The sequence below is a fragment of the Oryx dammah genome, unplaced genomic scaffold, assembly GCF_014754425.2.
Source record: "Oryx dammah isolate SB20612 unplaced genomic scaffold, SCBI_Odam_1.1 HiC_scaffold_26, whole genome shotgun sequence".
Lineage (NCBI taxonomy): Eukaryota > Metazoa > Chordata > Mammalia > Artiodactyla > Bovidae > Oryx > Oryx dammah.
The window spans coordinates 99,569,299-99,587,447 of NW_024070210.1; the positions used below are offsets into that span (position 1 = coordinate 99,569,299).

At 43.0% G+C, this 18,149-nt stretch overlaps 1 protein-coding gene across 1 annotated transcript in view; it reads right to left on the bottom strand.

Moving 5' to 3' along the window:
* The window catches only part of LOC120852626 (receptor expression-enhancing protein 5), a 44,092-nt gene continuing 25,943 nt past the window's right edge, over nt 1–18,149 (bottom strand). Inside the window, exons 3-5 of the mRNA XM_040225961.1 lie at nt 16,979–17,117; nt 3,975–4,143; nt 1–1,600 (exon numbers count right to left, since the gene is read on the bottom strand). Coding sequence (XP_040081895.1) covers nt 1,551–1,600; nt 3,975–4,143; nt 16,979–17,117 — 358 coding nt within the window. The 3' untranslated portion in view covers nt 1–1,550. The remainder of the gene's footprint in view (nt 1,601–3,974; nt 4,144–16,978; nt 17,118–18,149) is intronic.

Sequence of the window (18,149 nt, forward strand, 5' to 3'; positions counted from 1 at the left end):
CATAAGCTTAATAAGGTGCTTTATTATCATCACATTCCTCTCTCCCCAAAAAAGGCCCTGATCCACACTGTTATCTTGGGGTGATATTCCTCATTTTTGATACCTTTGACATATTTTTGTTTTACATTGTGACACACCATTATGACTTCACCTAACTGTTGTCTAAAAGGGAACTAATCATCTTTATTTGCCTTAACATATTTTATAGGCCTGGTTTTTAGTTTTGTAAAGCTTTTGTTTTAGTCAGTTTAGTCTAAGAAGGACTCTAGCAGTATGGTCAGTGCAAAGCTTAGATTCTCTAGTATGGACAAACTGTCAAGGTCCCTATAAGCCATTGGGCTAATCAAGCTAGTAATATTAATTTTAACTTTTTATTTTGTACTTAAACTCATAGTTTATCATCAAAACAAAGCATAGAGATGAAAGCATGTAGATGGACTACAAATGATTCTGACTTGTAAACTAGGGAAGCCTCTGTTGTTTGACCTTAAAGTCCAGGGAAAGAAGGTAAAGGCGTTTGTCTTACCCACTACCAACTAGACTGTGCAGCATATCGTACTTCTCTGAGAATTGCTCTGAGAGCCTGGTGTCACCAGGAGCATGTAGTTGCTAATGATATAAACAAGAATGTACATGTAATGAGAGGTGGGCGAGTCTCTAGAGGTTCCTTAAAGTAGAGGTTTTTAAAAAGACTAGAAAAGAAACAAGACTAAACCAACATGTTACTCAGCTATGAAAGTGAAACCAGGGATGGTTTCCACAACAAAGCTTATCAGCCAGTTTTTAAAAAGCTACAAGACAATATTACTGGTTCTACAGAACTGGGAACTGTGATGTGTGTGTACATTTCCCCATTTATCACTCAGCTGACTGCCTCACAAAGCTGTTCTGGTATTCAGCTGCTACAATGTTAGGAAACCACCAGCCCAACCTCCCTTCTGCCTCATTTATCACTTAACTGTTCCTTTGAAACACTGCCCAGTTGTATTAATTTTCTGAAGTACTATTCAGCAGATCACACCAACACAATGGAACCTTCAGCCTTTGGCTGGTGCTCCCCATAAGCAATAAGCAATATGCAGGCTACAGACAGGAACATTTCCCTACATGTGTGTATGCACAGATACATTAAAAACATTTAAACATTTACTCTTAAAGAGTATCCTAAAATGTAAGTACAGAGTAAGTACAGGGTAAGTACAGAGAAAATGCATGCAGAGAGAGCCCACTGAAGTACAAAACCTGTGGGATATATAATTTTAAGTTTATATTTCCTACAGGATGGTAACATAGGTCTTTTCCAACCCAGAGGCATAATATTATATTTTCTGAAAACTTGGACACTGCCCATTGCATTAAATGTAAATGCTCCCTAAGTATATAAACAGTAAAAGTAAGCAAAAAACCTTACAACACATTCCTTTGTTTAATATATCAAAAATGTTTCCAAGGCAACATTATTAAAACGATCATACACCACAGCCCCTAATACGGCATCAAGCTCCAATAGGAGGTGCAGAGAGGTCAGAGAGGCCCAGCCAGTCAGTGGTCTAGGTGCTCTTCTTCTCCTCGCCCAGTAAGCTCACGGTGGCTTTCTTGGCTGTAAGAGGAGAGAAAACTGTATTAGAGCTGTTTGTAACCCAGCCGTGTGCCAATGTGGCTCCTATTGTGGGTGACTCACGCTCAGATGACACACGGAGGTCTGTGGGCAGGGCTAGCAGAGTTTCCCGGAAATGGGCCTGAGAACTCTTCAAGCACAGCTCCTGAGCCCTGCAGCAAAGTTACTGAGGACCTGGCCCCTTAGAGTGATCATGTTGCCTGTGCCACCGTGACCTGTCCTCCTCCGAGCATCTTAAGAAGTAGAGGTTCCTTGAGTGTATAGTGTCCTCTGTACAGTCAAGAAATTCCAGGTCCTCCCTGGCCTTCCTAATTACCACTTGGCTTCGAATGTGCTCTAAGAACTCGTGTGATGTGTCTGAGGGCCGTGGGGAGGGTTCTGAGAGCCTTGAGGCCTCCTTAGAGTCCAGACCGCAGCGTTCTCGGTGGAGCCCTGAGCAGGTGCCAGGCAAGGCTGCCCTCCTTATGCACCAGCCGCCCGACAGCGGCTCTCCCTTCACTCACTTACAATTGTGGACTAAAGTTTACAAAGACACTGCAGGCTCTCAACTAGCTCTTTGCAAAAATGCACTTCCTAGAGAATCCAGAAACTCAAGAGTCTAAAATGTGTCAGCCTCGAAATCCCTCTTATTTTCATTCTTACACCTCGGTTTATGAATGTATCATATCAAAGTAAAACAGGACTTTAGAGGACTGAGATCTAATCAAAGGCCAAGAAATGTGGGTGAACTAGACAGAAATGGCATCACCAGAGGTTGCTGGTTTGGTTAAGAGCAGAGAGGAACAGTTAAGAAACCTCTTAAAAGGAACTGGCGGTCCTAGAGTTGGGAGGATGTGAAGAAACGTAGGAAAGCACTGAAGGAGACTGGAGCCGTGTCTGGGAGCAGGGCTTGGGGAGGATGCGGTCTGTGAGGAGGAGGAGGAGAACACACACCAGCTTGGGCATCAGGGCTGCAGGGGGCTCTCTGGGGGTCTTCCTTCCCCAGAGGCCAGCTCACCTCTCATCTGCCACTTCCTCAGGAGCGTAGAACCCCCCCCTTTTTTTTTTAATTCCCTAGTTCTATGCCCATTGTCCATGGGCTAAAACCCTTACTGTGCCCTCTGGAACTTCTGACCCACCATCAGGAAGACCTCTATCCTCCCGTTTCTCCGAATGGATCCTTCTTCCTGTTGCTTTTACAGAGACCCGCCTGCCCCCCAGGACACTGCCTTCTCAAGTGTCCTCTGCGTTTTCCTTCCATGACCCTGGTACTTCTGGGTCTGGAGGTCCAGGAAGCATTGTCTTTGATCTTCATGGCTGTGTTCAGAATCTCATGGCATCAGATGACCTTTCCCAGCCGCCCATCTTTTTTCCAATTCTCTCTGACCCTTGGGCTATGCTGCTTCATTTCTTTAAGATTTTAGCTCCAAACTTACAATCACTTTTGAGCGGTACTGTTCCTTGAATTATCTCTGGTTTCAGTATTCTTCCAGTATCCTGGCCGCTTGGGTTCTCTGCTCTAGTAACTGGGATGTTCCATTCTAGCTGCTCTGCAGCCTGGTCTCCTTCAGCTCCCGCCCTGGGCCATTCCCTTCCAGTCATACGTTCCCCGCTCTCGGCTTCTGCACAGGCTAGTTCCACGGGGGCTTTCTTCCCCATGGTTCCTTCCCTTAACACCTTCAAATGTGACGCAGTATTGCCTCCTTTGTGAGGATTTCCTAAATCACTCTTTAAAACTGTCACCTTCCCTTCAGCCCCTGAGCACTCCCTATCTTTCTATCTGTTCTATTTTTCTCTGTATCATGTGCTAACTACACCATGTAACTTGCTTTTTCATTGTATTCTCTCTCTCTCTCTCTCAACAAGACTATAAGCTTCATGGGTTCATACAGTATGGTCTGCTGGTCTGTTTGGTTCCCTGGTTCACGCCCAGTGCTATGAACATGCTTGGCACATAATTAAGAAACCTCAATAAGTAAGTATTTGTTGAATGAATGGATGAGAAAGGCTGAGAGAGAGGGCATTCTCTTCCACCTCTCACAAAAGCCATTTGAACAGCAGCATAACAAGCAGTTCAACCTGAAATGAATGAGAGAGACTGGACTTGTATATAAATACAGATGACCCCTAAAATCTCCACCCACCACAGGAAAGTCACTTTTCCTAATGTGCTGACTGAATGATGTGTTATACGTGGCATGGCAGAAGAATGCTGGGAACAGTAAAGGCAACAGGCAAAGCCTTGGTGGAGAAATCGCAGGACAGCCTTGGTACGCGGCTGAGGAAAGCCAACGGGACGTGACGTGAGGAAGCCCGCTACCTGGGCCTGTATAACCCACGGCCTCTCGCACCCTGGACCCGGCTGCCCCAGCCATACCTTCCTTGGCGAAGGCATCTGCAGTCTCTTTGGCTTTGTCCTTCAGGTCGTTCACCACATTGTCTACTTGGGACTCGTGCTTCAGGAAGAAAGGCCGGATGATGCGCTTGTAGAGCAGGTCTGCTCCGTTGGCAGGGCTGGGAGCCATGCACCACAGCAGGAAGCCACACTGCGCGGGGGAGAAGCAGCACGGTTACGGGGGCGGTGACCCCGGAGCCCGCGCACTGCCGCCTCCACCCGGGGACGGTGCCGCCTCTGCTGCCTGCGCCACTGGCCCCGCCCCTGTTGCTGCAGGATGTCAGGCGCACTTCTCTTGGTGAGGAAAGGCTGCCAGGGCGTCCCTGGTGGCTCCGCTGGCAGACCCTCCGGTAAGGCAGGAGACCCCACTTCAATCCTGGCTTGGGAAGGTCCCCTGGAGAAGGGACAGGCTGCCCACTCCAGTAGTCTTGGGCTTCCCTGGTGGCTCAGCTGGTAAAGAATCCACCTGCAGTGGGGGGGACCTGGGTTCAGTCCCTGAGTTGCAAAGATCCCCTGGAGGAGGGCATGGCAACCCACTCCAGTGTTCTTGCCTGGAGAATCCCCATGGACAGAGGAGCCTGGTGGGCTGCGGTCCATGCGGTCGCAAAGACTCGGATATGACTGAACAACTAAGCACAGAAGGAAAAACTGAGACTGACAAAGGCGAAACACACCAAGTCCAGCAGCTTAACTTCGTGGCTAACTTGGACCACTTTTTAGTTGTGAGTCACGAGAGCTCTAGAAATGCAAACCTGGGAAGGGGCTGCTACTAAGGACAGAGCTTGAGTTAAAACGCACACAGAGCACCGATACTGAGTGCCCTTCTGTGACATTCAAAATACAAAACAAAATGCAGGTTCTAAACAGATTATAGGGGGCAAGTTTCGAAAAGACAGCAGTTACCAGGCTGGATTTAAAAAAAAAAAAAAGAAAACCCCAAACTATGGCTATATAGTTCTTGCAAGAAACACACCTAAGACAAAACCAATCAGGAACACTGAAAATAAGATGAAAAAAAAAAGATGTATCTGACAAATACCAACTTTCAAAATCGCTCATATAACAATAGTACATCAACACAAGGAAAAATAAGTGAACAAAATGATAAGGAAGGAAAACAACTTGTTAGGAAGAATAACCAGCCTGAACCTATGTATCTTTGAGCTATGTAAATTATATATACTTTTGTTTTTGGCTTCCCTGGTGGCTCAAACAGTAGAGTCTAACTGCAGTACAGGAGACCCAGGTTCGATCCCTGGGTCAGGAAGACCCCCTAGAGGAAGAAATGGCAACCCACTCCAGTATTCTTGCCATGGATGGAGGAGTCTGACAGGCTACAGTCCATGGGGTCGCAAAGAGGACACGAATGAGCGACTTCACTTTCTTTTTGTTTTGATACTTATAAAATTTTAATTTTTATAATTATGTAATTTATAATTATATATAGTTTCTAAATACATAATAATTTTGAACTGTATAAACTTGAAAGTCAGAACTGATCAATGGACAAAATCCACGATCAATTGCTTTTTAATATTTCCATCAGAAACTGATATATTAAAAAACTAGAAATCAGTAAGAATACATAGGAAAATACACAAAATTTAAAATCTTAATCTAAAGATATATACAGACCTCTCCACCCAACAACCTGAGACCTAAGAGAATTGTATACTACAAAACACAGAGGTAAAAAAACGGAGCTCTGAGACACTGGTTCCAGTCTTGGCTCTGCCACTTACTAGCTTGGCAAAACTTGCGCAAGTTACTTACTTGCTTAAGTCTGTTCTGACTCTATAAAAAAAGTATAAATAGAAAAAAATTTTAAATCTATTTCATACAGGTTTTGTAAGAAAATAAGAAACCTCTGGAGCATCTAGCCTAGCAGGGGCTCTGTCCCTGTCCCAAGAATACTGTGTCTTCTACCAACATCCATGAGACAGAAGCAGGCTGCCTATTAGAGTTTTAAGTCAGGTAAAATCAGATCTCAGGACCAACATACACCCTTTTTAAACAATTATTTTGTTTTTAACTCTCCTTTCACTGCCTGAAATGAAATTCAAAGTCATGAGATGCTTACACATACAATTATGGGAAAAAAAATGGTTTCTAACTGGAATATAAAGAAAGAAGAAAGTAAAAGTGTTTTATTTAAAAAATGTATTTTGGACTTCCCTGGTGGTGCAGAGAATAAGAATCTTCCTGCCATTGCAGGGGCCACTGGTTGGATCCCTGGTCCAGGAAAATTCCACCTGCCACTGAGTAGCTGAGCCCATGCACCACAGCTACCGAGCCCATACCCTAGGGCCCACGAGCTGCAGCTACTGAGGCCCGCTGCCTAGAGCCTATGCTTTTTTTATACCCAAACATTCATACTTTCCATCAGTTGCTTATAAAGATAATGCTAATATATCCACACATACACCTAAAAGTCAATAGAGCAATCTAGTCAAAGTGATGTGCAGGAAACATTACATTCTTGACAGAACATCAGAATTCTACGTGAACATTTTGACGAGAACGCAGTGTGGTGGCCAAGGGGATGTGCCCTGTACTACTGCATACAAAGCAAGTTTCCTACCAAATATATTAATTATTTGAAGAGAATAACTATTTGGATTTAGTTTTTAGCATCTAACATCCAATATACTTGTTATTTATATCCAGGCATTTTGCTGTATTTATTATTTAGGAGGAGAAGGGGCGACAGAGGATGAGACAGTTGGTTGGAATCATCGACTCAATGGACATGAGTTTGAGCAAGCTCCAGGAAATAGTGAAAGACAAGGAAGCCTGGTGTGCTGCAGTCCATGGGGTTGCAAAGAGTCAGACACAATTGTGCGACTGAACAATTAATATTTAGGAAACTGGCATAAAGTTTTAAATTGGCATGAGATACATTTTAATTTTTACTATTTAAAATTGTAGAAAATAGTCTTCTGGCTGGTACTCCTATGTAGAATATCTGATTGTCAGGAATATATTATTGATGTAGACATATGTCTGCATAGCCTCAAAGTAAAGTGGAAAGGACTCACAGGTTAAGAATCAGAAGAGTTGCGGAGAAGGAAATAGCAGCCCACTCCAGTATTCTTGCCTAGAGAATCAATCGGACAGAGGAGCCTGGCTGGCTACAGTCCATAGGGTCGCGAGAGTCGGACATGAATTAGCAAATAAACCACCACCCCTAAGGCATGTAAAAGAGCTATTCAAAATATTGAAAAAAAAAAAAAAGAATCAGAGGAGAGTTGGTATCTATTTCATGACTGTAAGTAAATCAAACAACCTCTCAAAGAGTCAATTTTCTCTTCAGGATTTTTTAGGAAACTCAAGAAATTAAAAAATATACTTGAAGAAAGTACACAAGATACAGCTAATATTACCAAGTCCTACAGTTCTTAACTGTTGTTGAAAATCTCTGAAATGTTATCTGCCTATACAGATAACAACCCTAAGCAACCCAGAAAAGTTGACTTGTTCACCTTTTCTGGATGAATTTAAGCATGGCTACCAGACAGGGCTAGAGCCAAGAGTCTGTGTTTTTGTACCTCTCCAATGTGATTAAGTTTATATGCTAAACTCCAAGACTGTTCATTTATTTCTTCCCAGTTCCCTCTAGCTATTGTCTTGAGACTGTAAAGTCATTACTGCTCTTTACCTACATCCTGAGCATTTTCCAGTTCTCAAACGAAATAACTTTCTTGTATTAAAAATAAAGTTAATTACAGTTCAACTCTCAAGGGTGGTGTTCAGCTGCCAGCTTTTACAACTGCCTTTTCTTAACCTATGTACCTACTCAAGAGCCCAGAAATACACATACCTGACCATCCTTTTAATCGGGCCAGTTCATGGTGTTCCCAAGAGCAAACACAAGCCCACTCTTACCCGCAGTGCAGACAGAGTCCATGCTATTTCATTCTCAGCGCTAGCAGCACTGACATACTAAATCCTTAAATTACAACAGGCCAGAGAGTTGTGTCTGTGATTCTAATGCTGCCACTATTCAATTTCCCTGTAGAAATGCTTCTAAGGTAGGGATATATTTAATATGCACAGTTTGGCACTAGCCTGGTGAGACCTGAGAGTTAATGTCTGAAAAACATGTATTTCAACACTGGCTTCTGGTGTGCTGCAATCACTTGATCAGAAACAAGTCTTGGGAAGCCTTTGCAACACAGCCATGTTCAGCATGCTCAAATAAAAGCTAAAAGCAAACATGTGAAGAGAAAGACTTTTCTATCTTCTTTGCCTCCTACAAAGTTAAGAAGAAAAATGTTATGCTGTCAGTGGATCAAACAGTACAGGTAACAGTGGATCAGGACTTAAACTTGCCAAAGTTTATTAAACCTTGTTTGAAAAATCTAGAAACTTATTTAAATGAGAATAAAGATGAGGTGCAAAGGTATTCGTTGCAGCATTAGTTATAATAGCAAGATAACTGTCCTAAATGTCTATTAACTGAGGAATGAATGAATTCTTATCTATAATGGATTAGACATCTAGGTCAAAGAATATTGAATAACTTGAGAAAATACTCATAGTATTATATTAATCAAAAGCAGTGAGATATAGAATCATATATGATATATATGGTCTCAACCATGCATAGTTGAGTAAAGCAATAACATACACAATTCTCTGTGTGTATACACTGTATCAAGAAATTTATTTACACATTAAAAAATAGGAAGACTACCCTAAGATGATAACAGTGGGAGTCTTAAAATACTATTTTATTTTCTACATAAAACATGCCCCAACACACAGGTACACATACACACAACCACAGATGCAAACAGTATAACAGCAAGGATTAATTCACCAAAATCCCCCTGACCTAAAACACATTCTGGCACACAGAGGTTCTAAATAAATATCTGCTGAATGAAGAAGATATACTACTTTCACAAACAGAGAAATTATTTTTAAATAAATACATTTATTTTTAAACCTTCCTGTTCCAAGGCAGAGCTCAGATCAAAGCTCTAAACAGGCAGGATCCACTTTTTCTAGCTCAATACATGGAACAGTATCTTCTCAACCAACCTTCGATGCCTAATCATTGGTTCCTCTTACATTCCTTCTATCTAACAGGCTACTTTAGAAAAATGGGGGGAACAGGTCAACAATATTAACTCTGCAAAAGATAAAATAGTAAACCTGGCCTTAGTTGCCGGTCTTTTCTTCATCCTCCCAAACAATTACCTTGTGATTGTAGCAATAGCACAGGTAGGACCCAACTAGTCCTTAAAATGGAATACTCTCACATACAATTCTCTGCAATTCAGGGACCTTTTCTCAGTCAGTGCACTGAAGCCACTCAGAACCACTAATACAGAAAGAAAGCATTTTTATTGACAGCATGATCAATTTTTAATCATCTCAAGTATACTATCTATTTGGAACATACGGGATAAATTCGCTCCTTCTGGATGCCATGCCATCACACACCTGGGCACTCACTACTAATGGATGCACATTCATTTCACTATTAGGGAGGAAAACTTGCTGCACAGCAATTTCTGTAATGTACTTCAAATATACATGACTTGCTGATTATCTTTTATTTTGGAGCCTTTCTGTCTCAAGGGGCCTCCATTAGCAGAGGTGATCACGGGTAGGCCGCCGTCAGATTGCTCACATTTCAGAAGTTTGAGGTCAGGTGCTGGTGCAGTGGTTCTACTGACAGCAGACGGCTGGTGGCAAGCAGTGGGGCCCAAGGCAAAAACCCAGCTTCTTGCTGTTAGAGACTGCAGTGTGACATCACTGCCATTAGACAGGTCTTAAAGGATTCAAAAGTAATTGAAGTTTAAAGTATGGACATCTACATCAAAGACTATAAAGCTATTTTTATAAATGCTAAATATCTTTGGTAACAAAACCATGAAAAATCCAGCAGCCTATGAAATCTAAATCTTCCAGTAGACCAATTTTTTTCCCCATTTCTTTTGAAAGGAAAATTTTTCAGCTGTGTTACAAGGCATTTGGTGCTAACATCATTCAAACTTAAAAGAATATGCAGGGACTTCCCTGGTGGTCTAGTGGCTAAGACTCCATGCTCCCAATGCAGGGAGCCTGGGTTCAATCCCTGGTTAGGGAACTATATCCCACATGTCGCACCTAAGACCCACTGCAACCAAATAAAAAAAAAAAAAAGCTTTTTAAAAAGAATATCCACATTTTCAGTTAAATTTTTAACTAGCTTCTTTTTTTTAACCATGAAAGGTTTCATACTGTATATAATCTATAATTTTTATAAATAATGAATCATGCAAAACTTCTGTATCTCAATAAATGAATTTTTTTTTAACAGTATGGATGTACAATACTATTAATTCATTTAACCATTAACCTGTTGATGGACCCTTCAGAGATTTTTTGTAATTACCAGAATGAGAGAGCTTCTGGTATCTAATTTCCTGTATCTATATTTCTTTAGATAAAAAGTCTAAAAAGAAAGTAAACAGAAATGTAGACATTTTAAATAACTGCCAATTTAATGAGGAAGCTATACTATTTGAGTATTTTAACTCACACTTCCCAGATTGCTGACTACTCGTATTTTTTTCTCTTGTGTGAAATGTCTCTATATGACTTGTTTCATTTTCCTCTTTTTCTTCCCTGTAAGTTCTTCTATATATTCTGGATATAATTCCACATCTGGTAAGAATGTAAATACATCCTCCTGCTGCTGCTGCTAAGTTGCTTCAGTCGTGTCTGACTCTGTGCGACCCATAGACGGCAGCCCATCAGGCTCCCCCGTCCCTGGGACTCTCCAGGCAAGAACACTGGAGTGGGTTGCCATTTCCTTCTCCAATGCATGAAAGTGAAAAGTCAGAGTGAAGTCGCTCAGTCGTGTCCGACTCTTCGCGACCCCATGGACTGCAGCCCACCAGGCTCCTCCGTCCATGCGATTTTCCAGGCAAGAGGACTGGAGTGGGGTGCCATTGCCTTCTCCTGGTCTGTCATTATTTTTCCTTTGTTTATGCTGCCCACTGGTATATAGAAATTTTTGTCTAATTTCTATTCCTCCAAGTTAGAAAACATTCTCCTATATACTTCTTCTAAAGCAGAGGTTTGGGCATAGAAGTACTGCCTTGGGAGGGCCTGAGGAAAACAGCTGCAGACTGAGCAGCCAGGGCAGTTTCTCCTCATGCCCCCGCTCCAAGCCCTAGAGCTGTGAATGGCCGCCTAGGAGCACCTTCTTCAAATGCTGCTGGGGGAGCCAAAGGGTGATGCCTGCACCCGAGGGGCTATTTTGGAGAGGGAAGGGTGATTAACCGTGACTCCTCTGCTGCCTGGGGCTCCCCACCCTAGTTTAGGGGATCCTGAGTTTACCAGATCCTGAGTTTACCAGACCTAGCATGAATCAGGGTGTGGCCACCTCCATCCCAGCACCCAATGGAATAGCTGATATGCCTGGGGAAAAATGAACTTATAGTCCAAAATAACAAGGTATTTGAAAACTACAACCATTTTAAAACAAAGCACAGTCAACTACAGATCTATCAGCAGCAGAAATTTTAGAAGTGACTGACTAAGAATTTTAAATTAACTATACTAAAAGAAATACAGTGACATGAAAGAACAAAAAAAATAGGAAAGAACCAAGCAAAATTACTAGGAATGAAAAATAAAATAGTTGAAGTAAACACAATGTATAGCATAAAGAGCAAATGGAACAAAATTGAAACTGGAAGATCAAATTGAGAAAAACTCCCAGAAAGCAGGAAAACACAAATAAATATATTTGAAAAATAGGTAAGGTCAGAGGAAAAGAAAAAATACATCCAAATTACTCAGAATTAAAAACCAAGATAATATCAATGTAGTGGTGGTTGCAGGGAGGAAAATCAAAGAATGAGAGAGTTTCTGGTATCTGATTTCCTGTATCTATGTTTTTTAGATAAAAAATCTAAAAAGAGAGAGATGGCAGAGGTACAGTAGGTGGACGTGGAGTACATCACTCTCCACGGATACATCAGGAACACACCTTCAGACACAGAAGTACATGCAGAACACCAGCCGAGAGCGGACAGGAGTACCTGACCAGTGGAAAAGAACACACAGACCCACGCAAAGCTCAGTAGGACGAAGGAACTAGGGGGGAGAACAGGAGGGTTAGTAGGACTGGACCTGCCCTGAGCGGGTGGGGGAACTGAAGCAGGAGTCCGATCCCCATAGCCAGGCAACTGTCTGAGCAGAGGAGAAACATTTAAGGCTGAGAGCGAAACAGCTGATCTGTGGCAGCCTAAATGGAAGGAGAATCAGACAGTCCTTGCCGCAACCATACATATGCCGGGCAGGAATGGAGGTCTGCTGGAAGGGACAGCAGCTGGGAGGTGGAGTTGAGGGATTGTGGAGCAATCCCAGGGCGAGGGCTCCTGTTGACTGTGGAGAGACAGGTCGAGTGGATGTGAGGGAGGAGGCTGTGGTGGGAAACGCCTGTGGAGGAAAGCCAGGCAGCCACGGAAGCAAGGCGATACTGCTGAGTCACGCGTACAGGGTGGAGCCATCACCATAGCCCCTCTCTCCCCCCAGGAAAGTATTTCAGAGGCTGGCCCATCCAATGCCTGACGCACTGAACTACAGAGCAGGACCCCACCCAGGGTGCTCCTTTCAGTGACTGATGCACCAAACTACAGAGCAGGGCTTCCCTGGTGGTGCAGAGGTTAAAGCGTCTGCCTCCATTGCAGGAGACCCGGGTTTGATCCCTGGGTCAGGAAGATCCCCTGGAGAAGGAAATGGTAACCCACTCCAGTATTCTTGCCTGGAGAATCCCATGGATGGAGAAGCCTGGTAGGCTACAGTCCACGGGGTCACAAAGAGTCGGACAGGATTGAGCGACTTCACTTTCACTTTCACAGAGCAGGACCACCCTCTAAGTGCCTGAAGCCCGAACAACAGAGAAGGACCCCAGGCAAGGGATCCCTCTAAGTGCCTGAACGGGCAGAGCTACAAAGAAAGACTGGCCTTCTGAGCACCAGCTACAAGAGGCTGGAAAAAAGCCTCTGATTGGGCCATAACTCCTGCCACAGAGGCAATCCGTGTCCCTCCACACTTGGCACCACCACGGTCCCCCCAAGCTGAGCAGCTGCACCACCTTCACACACAACCCTCACTGGGGCAGAGCTGCCACAACCCAAAAAAAAAAGGTGTGTGTTCATGCGTCCACGGTCTCTTTGGTCCTGTCCAACTCTTTGCGACTCTGTAGACTGTGCCCTGCCAGGCTCCTCTGTCAGAGAGGGGGTTCTCCAGGCAGGAATACTGCAGCATATTGGCCAACACTGGGTGCCACACCCTCCTCAGTTCAGTTCAGTTCAGTCATGTCTGACTCTTTGCGACCCCGTGAATCCCAGCACACCAGGCCTCCCTGTCCATCACCAACTCCCAGAGTTCACTCAGATTCACGTCCATCGAGTCAGTGATGCCATCCAGCCATCTCATCCTCTGTCGTCCCCTTCTCCTCCTGCCCCCAATCCCTCCCAGCATCAGGGTCTTTTCCAATGAGGCAACTCTTTGCATGAGGTGGCCAAAGTACTGGAGTTTCAGCTTTAGCATCATTCCTTCCGAAGAAATCCCAAGGCTGAATTCCAGTTGAGCTATTTCAAATCCTAAAAGATGATGCTGTGAAGGTGCTGCACTCAGTATGCCAGCAAATTTAGAAAACTCAGCAGTGGCCACAGGACTGGTAAAGATCAGTTTTCATTCCAATTCCAAAGAAAGGCAATGCCAAAGAATGCTCAAACTACTGCACAATTGCACTAGTCTCACACACTAACAAAGTAATGCTCAAAATTCTCCAAGCCAGGCTTCAGCAACACACAAACTGTGAACTTCCAAATGTTCAAGCTGGTTTTAGAAAAGGCAGAGGAACCAGAGATCAAATTGCCAACATCCGCTGGATCATCGAAAAAGCAAGAGAGTTCCAGAAAAAGTCTACTTCTGCTTTACTGACTATGCCAATGCCTTTGACTGTGTGGATCACAATCAACTGTGGAAAATTCTGAGAGAGATGGGAATACCAGACCACCTGACCTGCCTCTTGAGAAATCTGTATGCAGTTCAGGAAGCAACAGTTAGAACTGGACATGGAACACCAGACTGGTTCCAAATAGGAAAAAGAGTACGTCAAGGCTGTATATTGTCACCCTGCTTATTTAACTTATATGCAGAGTACATCATGAGAAACGCTGGGCTAGATGAAGCACAAGCTGGAATCAAGATTTCCGGGAGAAATATCAATAACCTCAGATATGCAGATGATACCACCTTTATGGCAGAAAGTGAAGAACTAAAAAGCCTCTTGATGAAAGTGAAAGAGGAGAGTGAAAAAGTTGGCTTAAAGTTCAACATTCAGAAAACTAAGATCATGGCATCCGGTTCCATCACTTCATGGCAAATAGATGGGGAAACAGTGGCAGACTTCATTTTTTTGGGCTCCAAAATCACTGCAGATGGTGATTGCAGCCATGAAATTAAAAGACACTTACTCCTTGGAAGAAAAGCTATGACCAACCTCCTCCATCCATGGGATCTTCCAGGCAAGAGTACTGGAGTGGGTTGCCATTTCCTTCTCCAGAGGACCTTCCCGACCCCGGGATCAAACCCAGGTCTTCTGCATTGTAGGCACACACTTTACCATCTGAGCCACCAGGGAAATCATGACCAACCTAGACAGCATATTAAAAAGCAGAGACATTACTTTGTTACCAAAGGTCCATCAAGTCAAGGCTATGGTTTTTCCAGTGATCACGTATAGATGTGAGAGTTGGACTATAACGAAGGCTGAATCCCGAAGAATTGATGCTTTTGAACTGTGGTGTTGGAGGAGACTCTTTAGAGTCCCTTGGACTGCAAGGAGATCCAACCATCCATCCTAAAAGAGATCAGTCCTGAATATTCATTGGAAGGACTGATGTTGAAGCTGAAACTCCAATCCTTTAGCTGGCTGATACGAAGAGCTGACTCATTTGAAAAGACCCTGATGCTGGGAAAGATTGAGGGCAGGAGGAGAAGGGGACGACAGATGATGAGATGGTTGGATGGCATCACCGACTCAATGCACATGAGTCTGGGTAAACTCCAGGAGTTGGTGAGGGACAGGGAGACCTGATGTGCTGCGTTCATGGGGTCGCAAAAAGTCGGACACGACCGAACAACTGAACTGATCTTAACTGAACACATATATACAGAATTTAGAAAAATGGTACTGAAGATTTCATTTACAGGGCAACAACGGAGAAACAGACATGGAGAATAGACTTATGGACATGGGGAGAGGGGAGGAGAGGGTAAGATGTATGGAAAGAGTAACATGGAAACTTACATTACCATGTGTAAAATAGAGTGCCAATGGGAATTTGCTATATGACTCAGGAAACTCAAACAGGGGCTCTGTATCAACCTAGAGGGGTGGGAGTTGCAAAAGGGAGGGGATATGTGTATACCTAGATCTGATTAATTTTGAGGTTTTTGGGACTCTGTGGGAGAGGGAGAGGGTGGGATGATTTGGAAGAATGGCATTGAAACATGTATACTATCAGGTAAGAAACGAATCACCAGTCTAGGTTCGATACAGGATACAGGATGCTTGGGGCTGGTGCACTGGGATGACCCAGAGAGATGATATGGGGAGGGAGCTGGGAGGGGGGTTCAGGATTGGGAACTTGTGTACACCCATGGCGGATTCATGTCAATGTATGGCAAAACCAATACAGTACTGTAAAGTAAAGTAAAGTAAAATTAAAAAAAAAAAAAACACAGCAATATTGTGTAAAGCAATTATCCTTCAATAAGAAATAAATTAATTAAAATATATATACAAAGGAAAAAATTGTAGGAAGGAAAAAATATCTGAAAAGAAAGCAAACAGAAATGTAGACATTTAGGACAAGTTAAAATAACAAGGACACTCAAAACAGGTCTAAATATACCAAGGAAACAATTAGATTTGAGTGAAACTAAAATAACTTTTAAGAGAGGCAATACAGGGGGCAGGAATGCAGGTCTTCAAAATTCTTAGAGAATTAGTTGAGTCTTTAAACTGTTTCATATGTAGCTCAAACTATTTCTTGTGTAACTTCACGTGTACTCTCACTTGAGACTTTAAACTTTTTTTCACTTGTAACTCTTACTAAAACAAACACTTAAAGAGTATGAAGAGAACCCATAATTCATAAGAGCTGGACTTAAACCCCCTGCAGCTTGGGCAGTCTAGCTTAGTGAGCCCGAGGCACTATTTGTATCCTATGACGTTCATGGGAAGCAGAGCCTCTTCCACAGAAGACATTCGAGGAATCACCATTTAGAGAGAAAGAAGCAACCACTCTATTAAAACGTGTGAACTTCTTCATTGTCATTTGCCTCTGATGCAAGTCCAGAGTTGATACAGGTCCCGTTAGGAAAAAGTTCAACTTCCTACTGCTTTTCCTCACATGGTTGTAACTAAAGTGAGTCCTCTGCCAAACACAAGGTGTGGCAGGGCTGATGCCAGACTAATGGGCCTGTCACAGTTATTAAAATGACTTCCTCAGCTGATTTCACATCTTCTTTTTCCAAAGCTATATAAGAAATGAGTATTTTTCATCCGGATATAAAGACTCCAGCACACAACTGAATAATTGATGGACTGATAAAATGTGCAATGTTTATGCATCAGACACAGACCACAGTGCACGAAGATAGGATTTCGGCAAAGAGCAATGCTTGTGCTAGCTCACAGCATTTCCGTCTTTCACTATTATCACACACGTGTGACAGATAGAATTGCTTTGGCTCTTTCCAAGGTAATACACAAAATAGCTACATTGAGTTCTTTCTTCCTGTTTACATAATCTGAGGCAGAGCCAGAGATGTCTAACATTCAAGCATCTGTTCCTATTCCTTGTATACAGGTCCTGAGATCGAGTTTATTTAAGTCGTAGGGAGCAAAACTAAAACACAGATGAAAGAAAACAACGGCAGTTCAGGAAGAGCCAACGTACCTTCAACATGTAGTAGAAGGGGAACCAGGACAGGAAGAGGTCCGAGAAGAATTCGACAATGCTGAAGACACCATACACCACCCAGTAGGTCAGCCACTGGGTATCATCTTCTTTGTTGGGGCTTTCTATGGCTTTAATTCTGAAAGGCAATACAAAAGCAAGTGTATCGTGTAGTAAGATCTCAATGAGACAATTTTGATCATTATACTTTCACGCTGCCCTCCAATACCAACTGGAAAACTCCAGCAATATATGTATCATGACAGTAGATGCGTGAATTCAACATGAAAACAGACGGCAAAGTAGAAATATCAAGACAAGCTATTATAACTACTCGTTACCAGCCCTCTGGTCACCAGAGATGCCCGCACCAGTTGTCCCATGAGTCCCCACCTTGCCTGAGCCTCCACCACAGCTCCAGGAGACAGCACTAATGACTAGAAACTAGAGTGTTCCCCATTTCCAAGTGGGGTGCTGCCGCTAGGGACGTATCAAGAATTCACTCACGTACTTCCGTTCTTATGCACTTTAACTGAAGTACATCATGAGTGAGTAGGCATTTCAATAAACAATATCTTGGGAAACACAGTTCCAGAACGCTTTCCAGAGTTCATAACATACTTTGTAACAAGCAGGTGAAAACTAACATTGGTTCTGACTATCGTCACGTGATCCTCAGGCAGTGAACTTTCCTCCCCTTATCAGTTAACACTAGCACTTTCTCAGTTATCAACTACTTCTTAACAAAATTCATTCTGTAAATAAATAGAACTAAATTTAGAATAACCTTCTTTTACTTCTCAATCAGGAGTTTCTTCTAGTCTTAAAAATCCCTTCATTCTAAGACCCAATTCCATACTTTTTTATCCTCTCCTGACATGTCTGGATACTTTTCGTAACTGAGCTGGACTGCATCAGTAAACTAGAAGAAATATGAATCTTGTTTAGCTTATGCAATGAGTTAACTACTGAAAATACATTGACTACTTGGTAACAGGGGTTCGCCAAAGAAACAGTCTGATGAATCATGCTGAATCATCCCCTAAAAAAGCCTCTGAATTAATCAGAAGCAGCCATGGGTGTATGTGTGCCTGCCTACATGTGCGTTTTAAGAAAATGACCAAGTGGGGAAAAATCATAGCTGACTGAAATGACTGCTAATGACATGAGG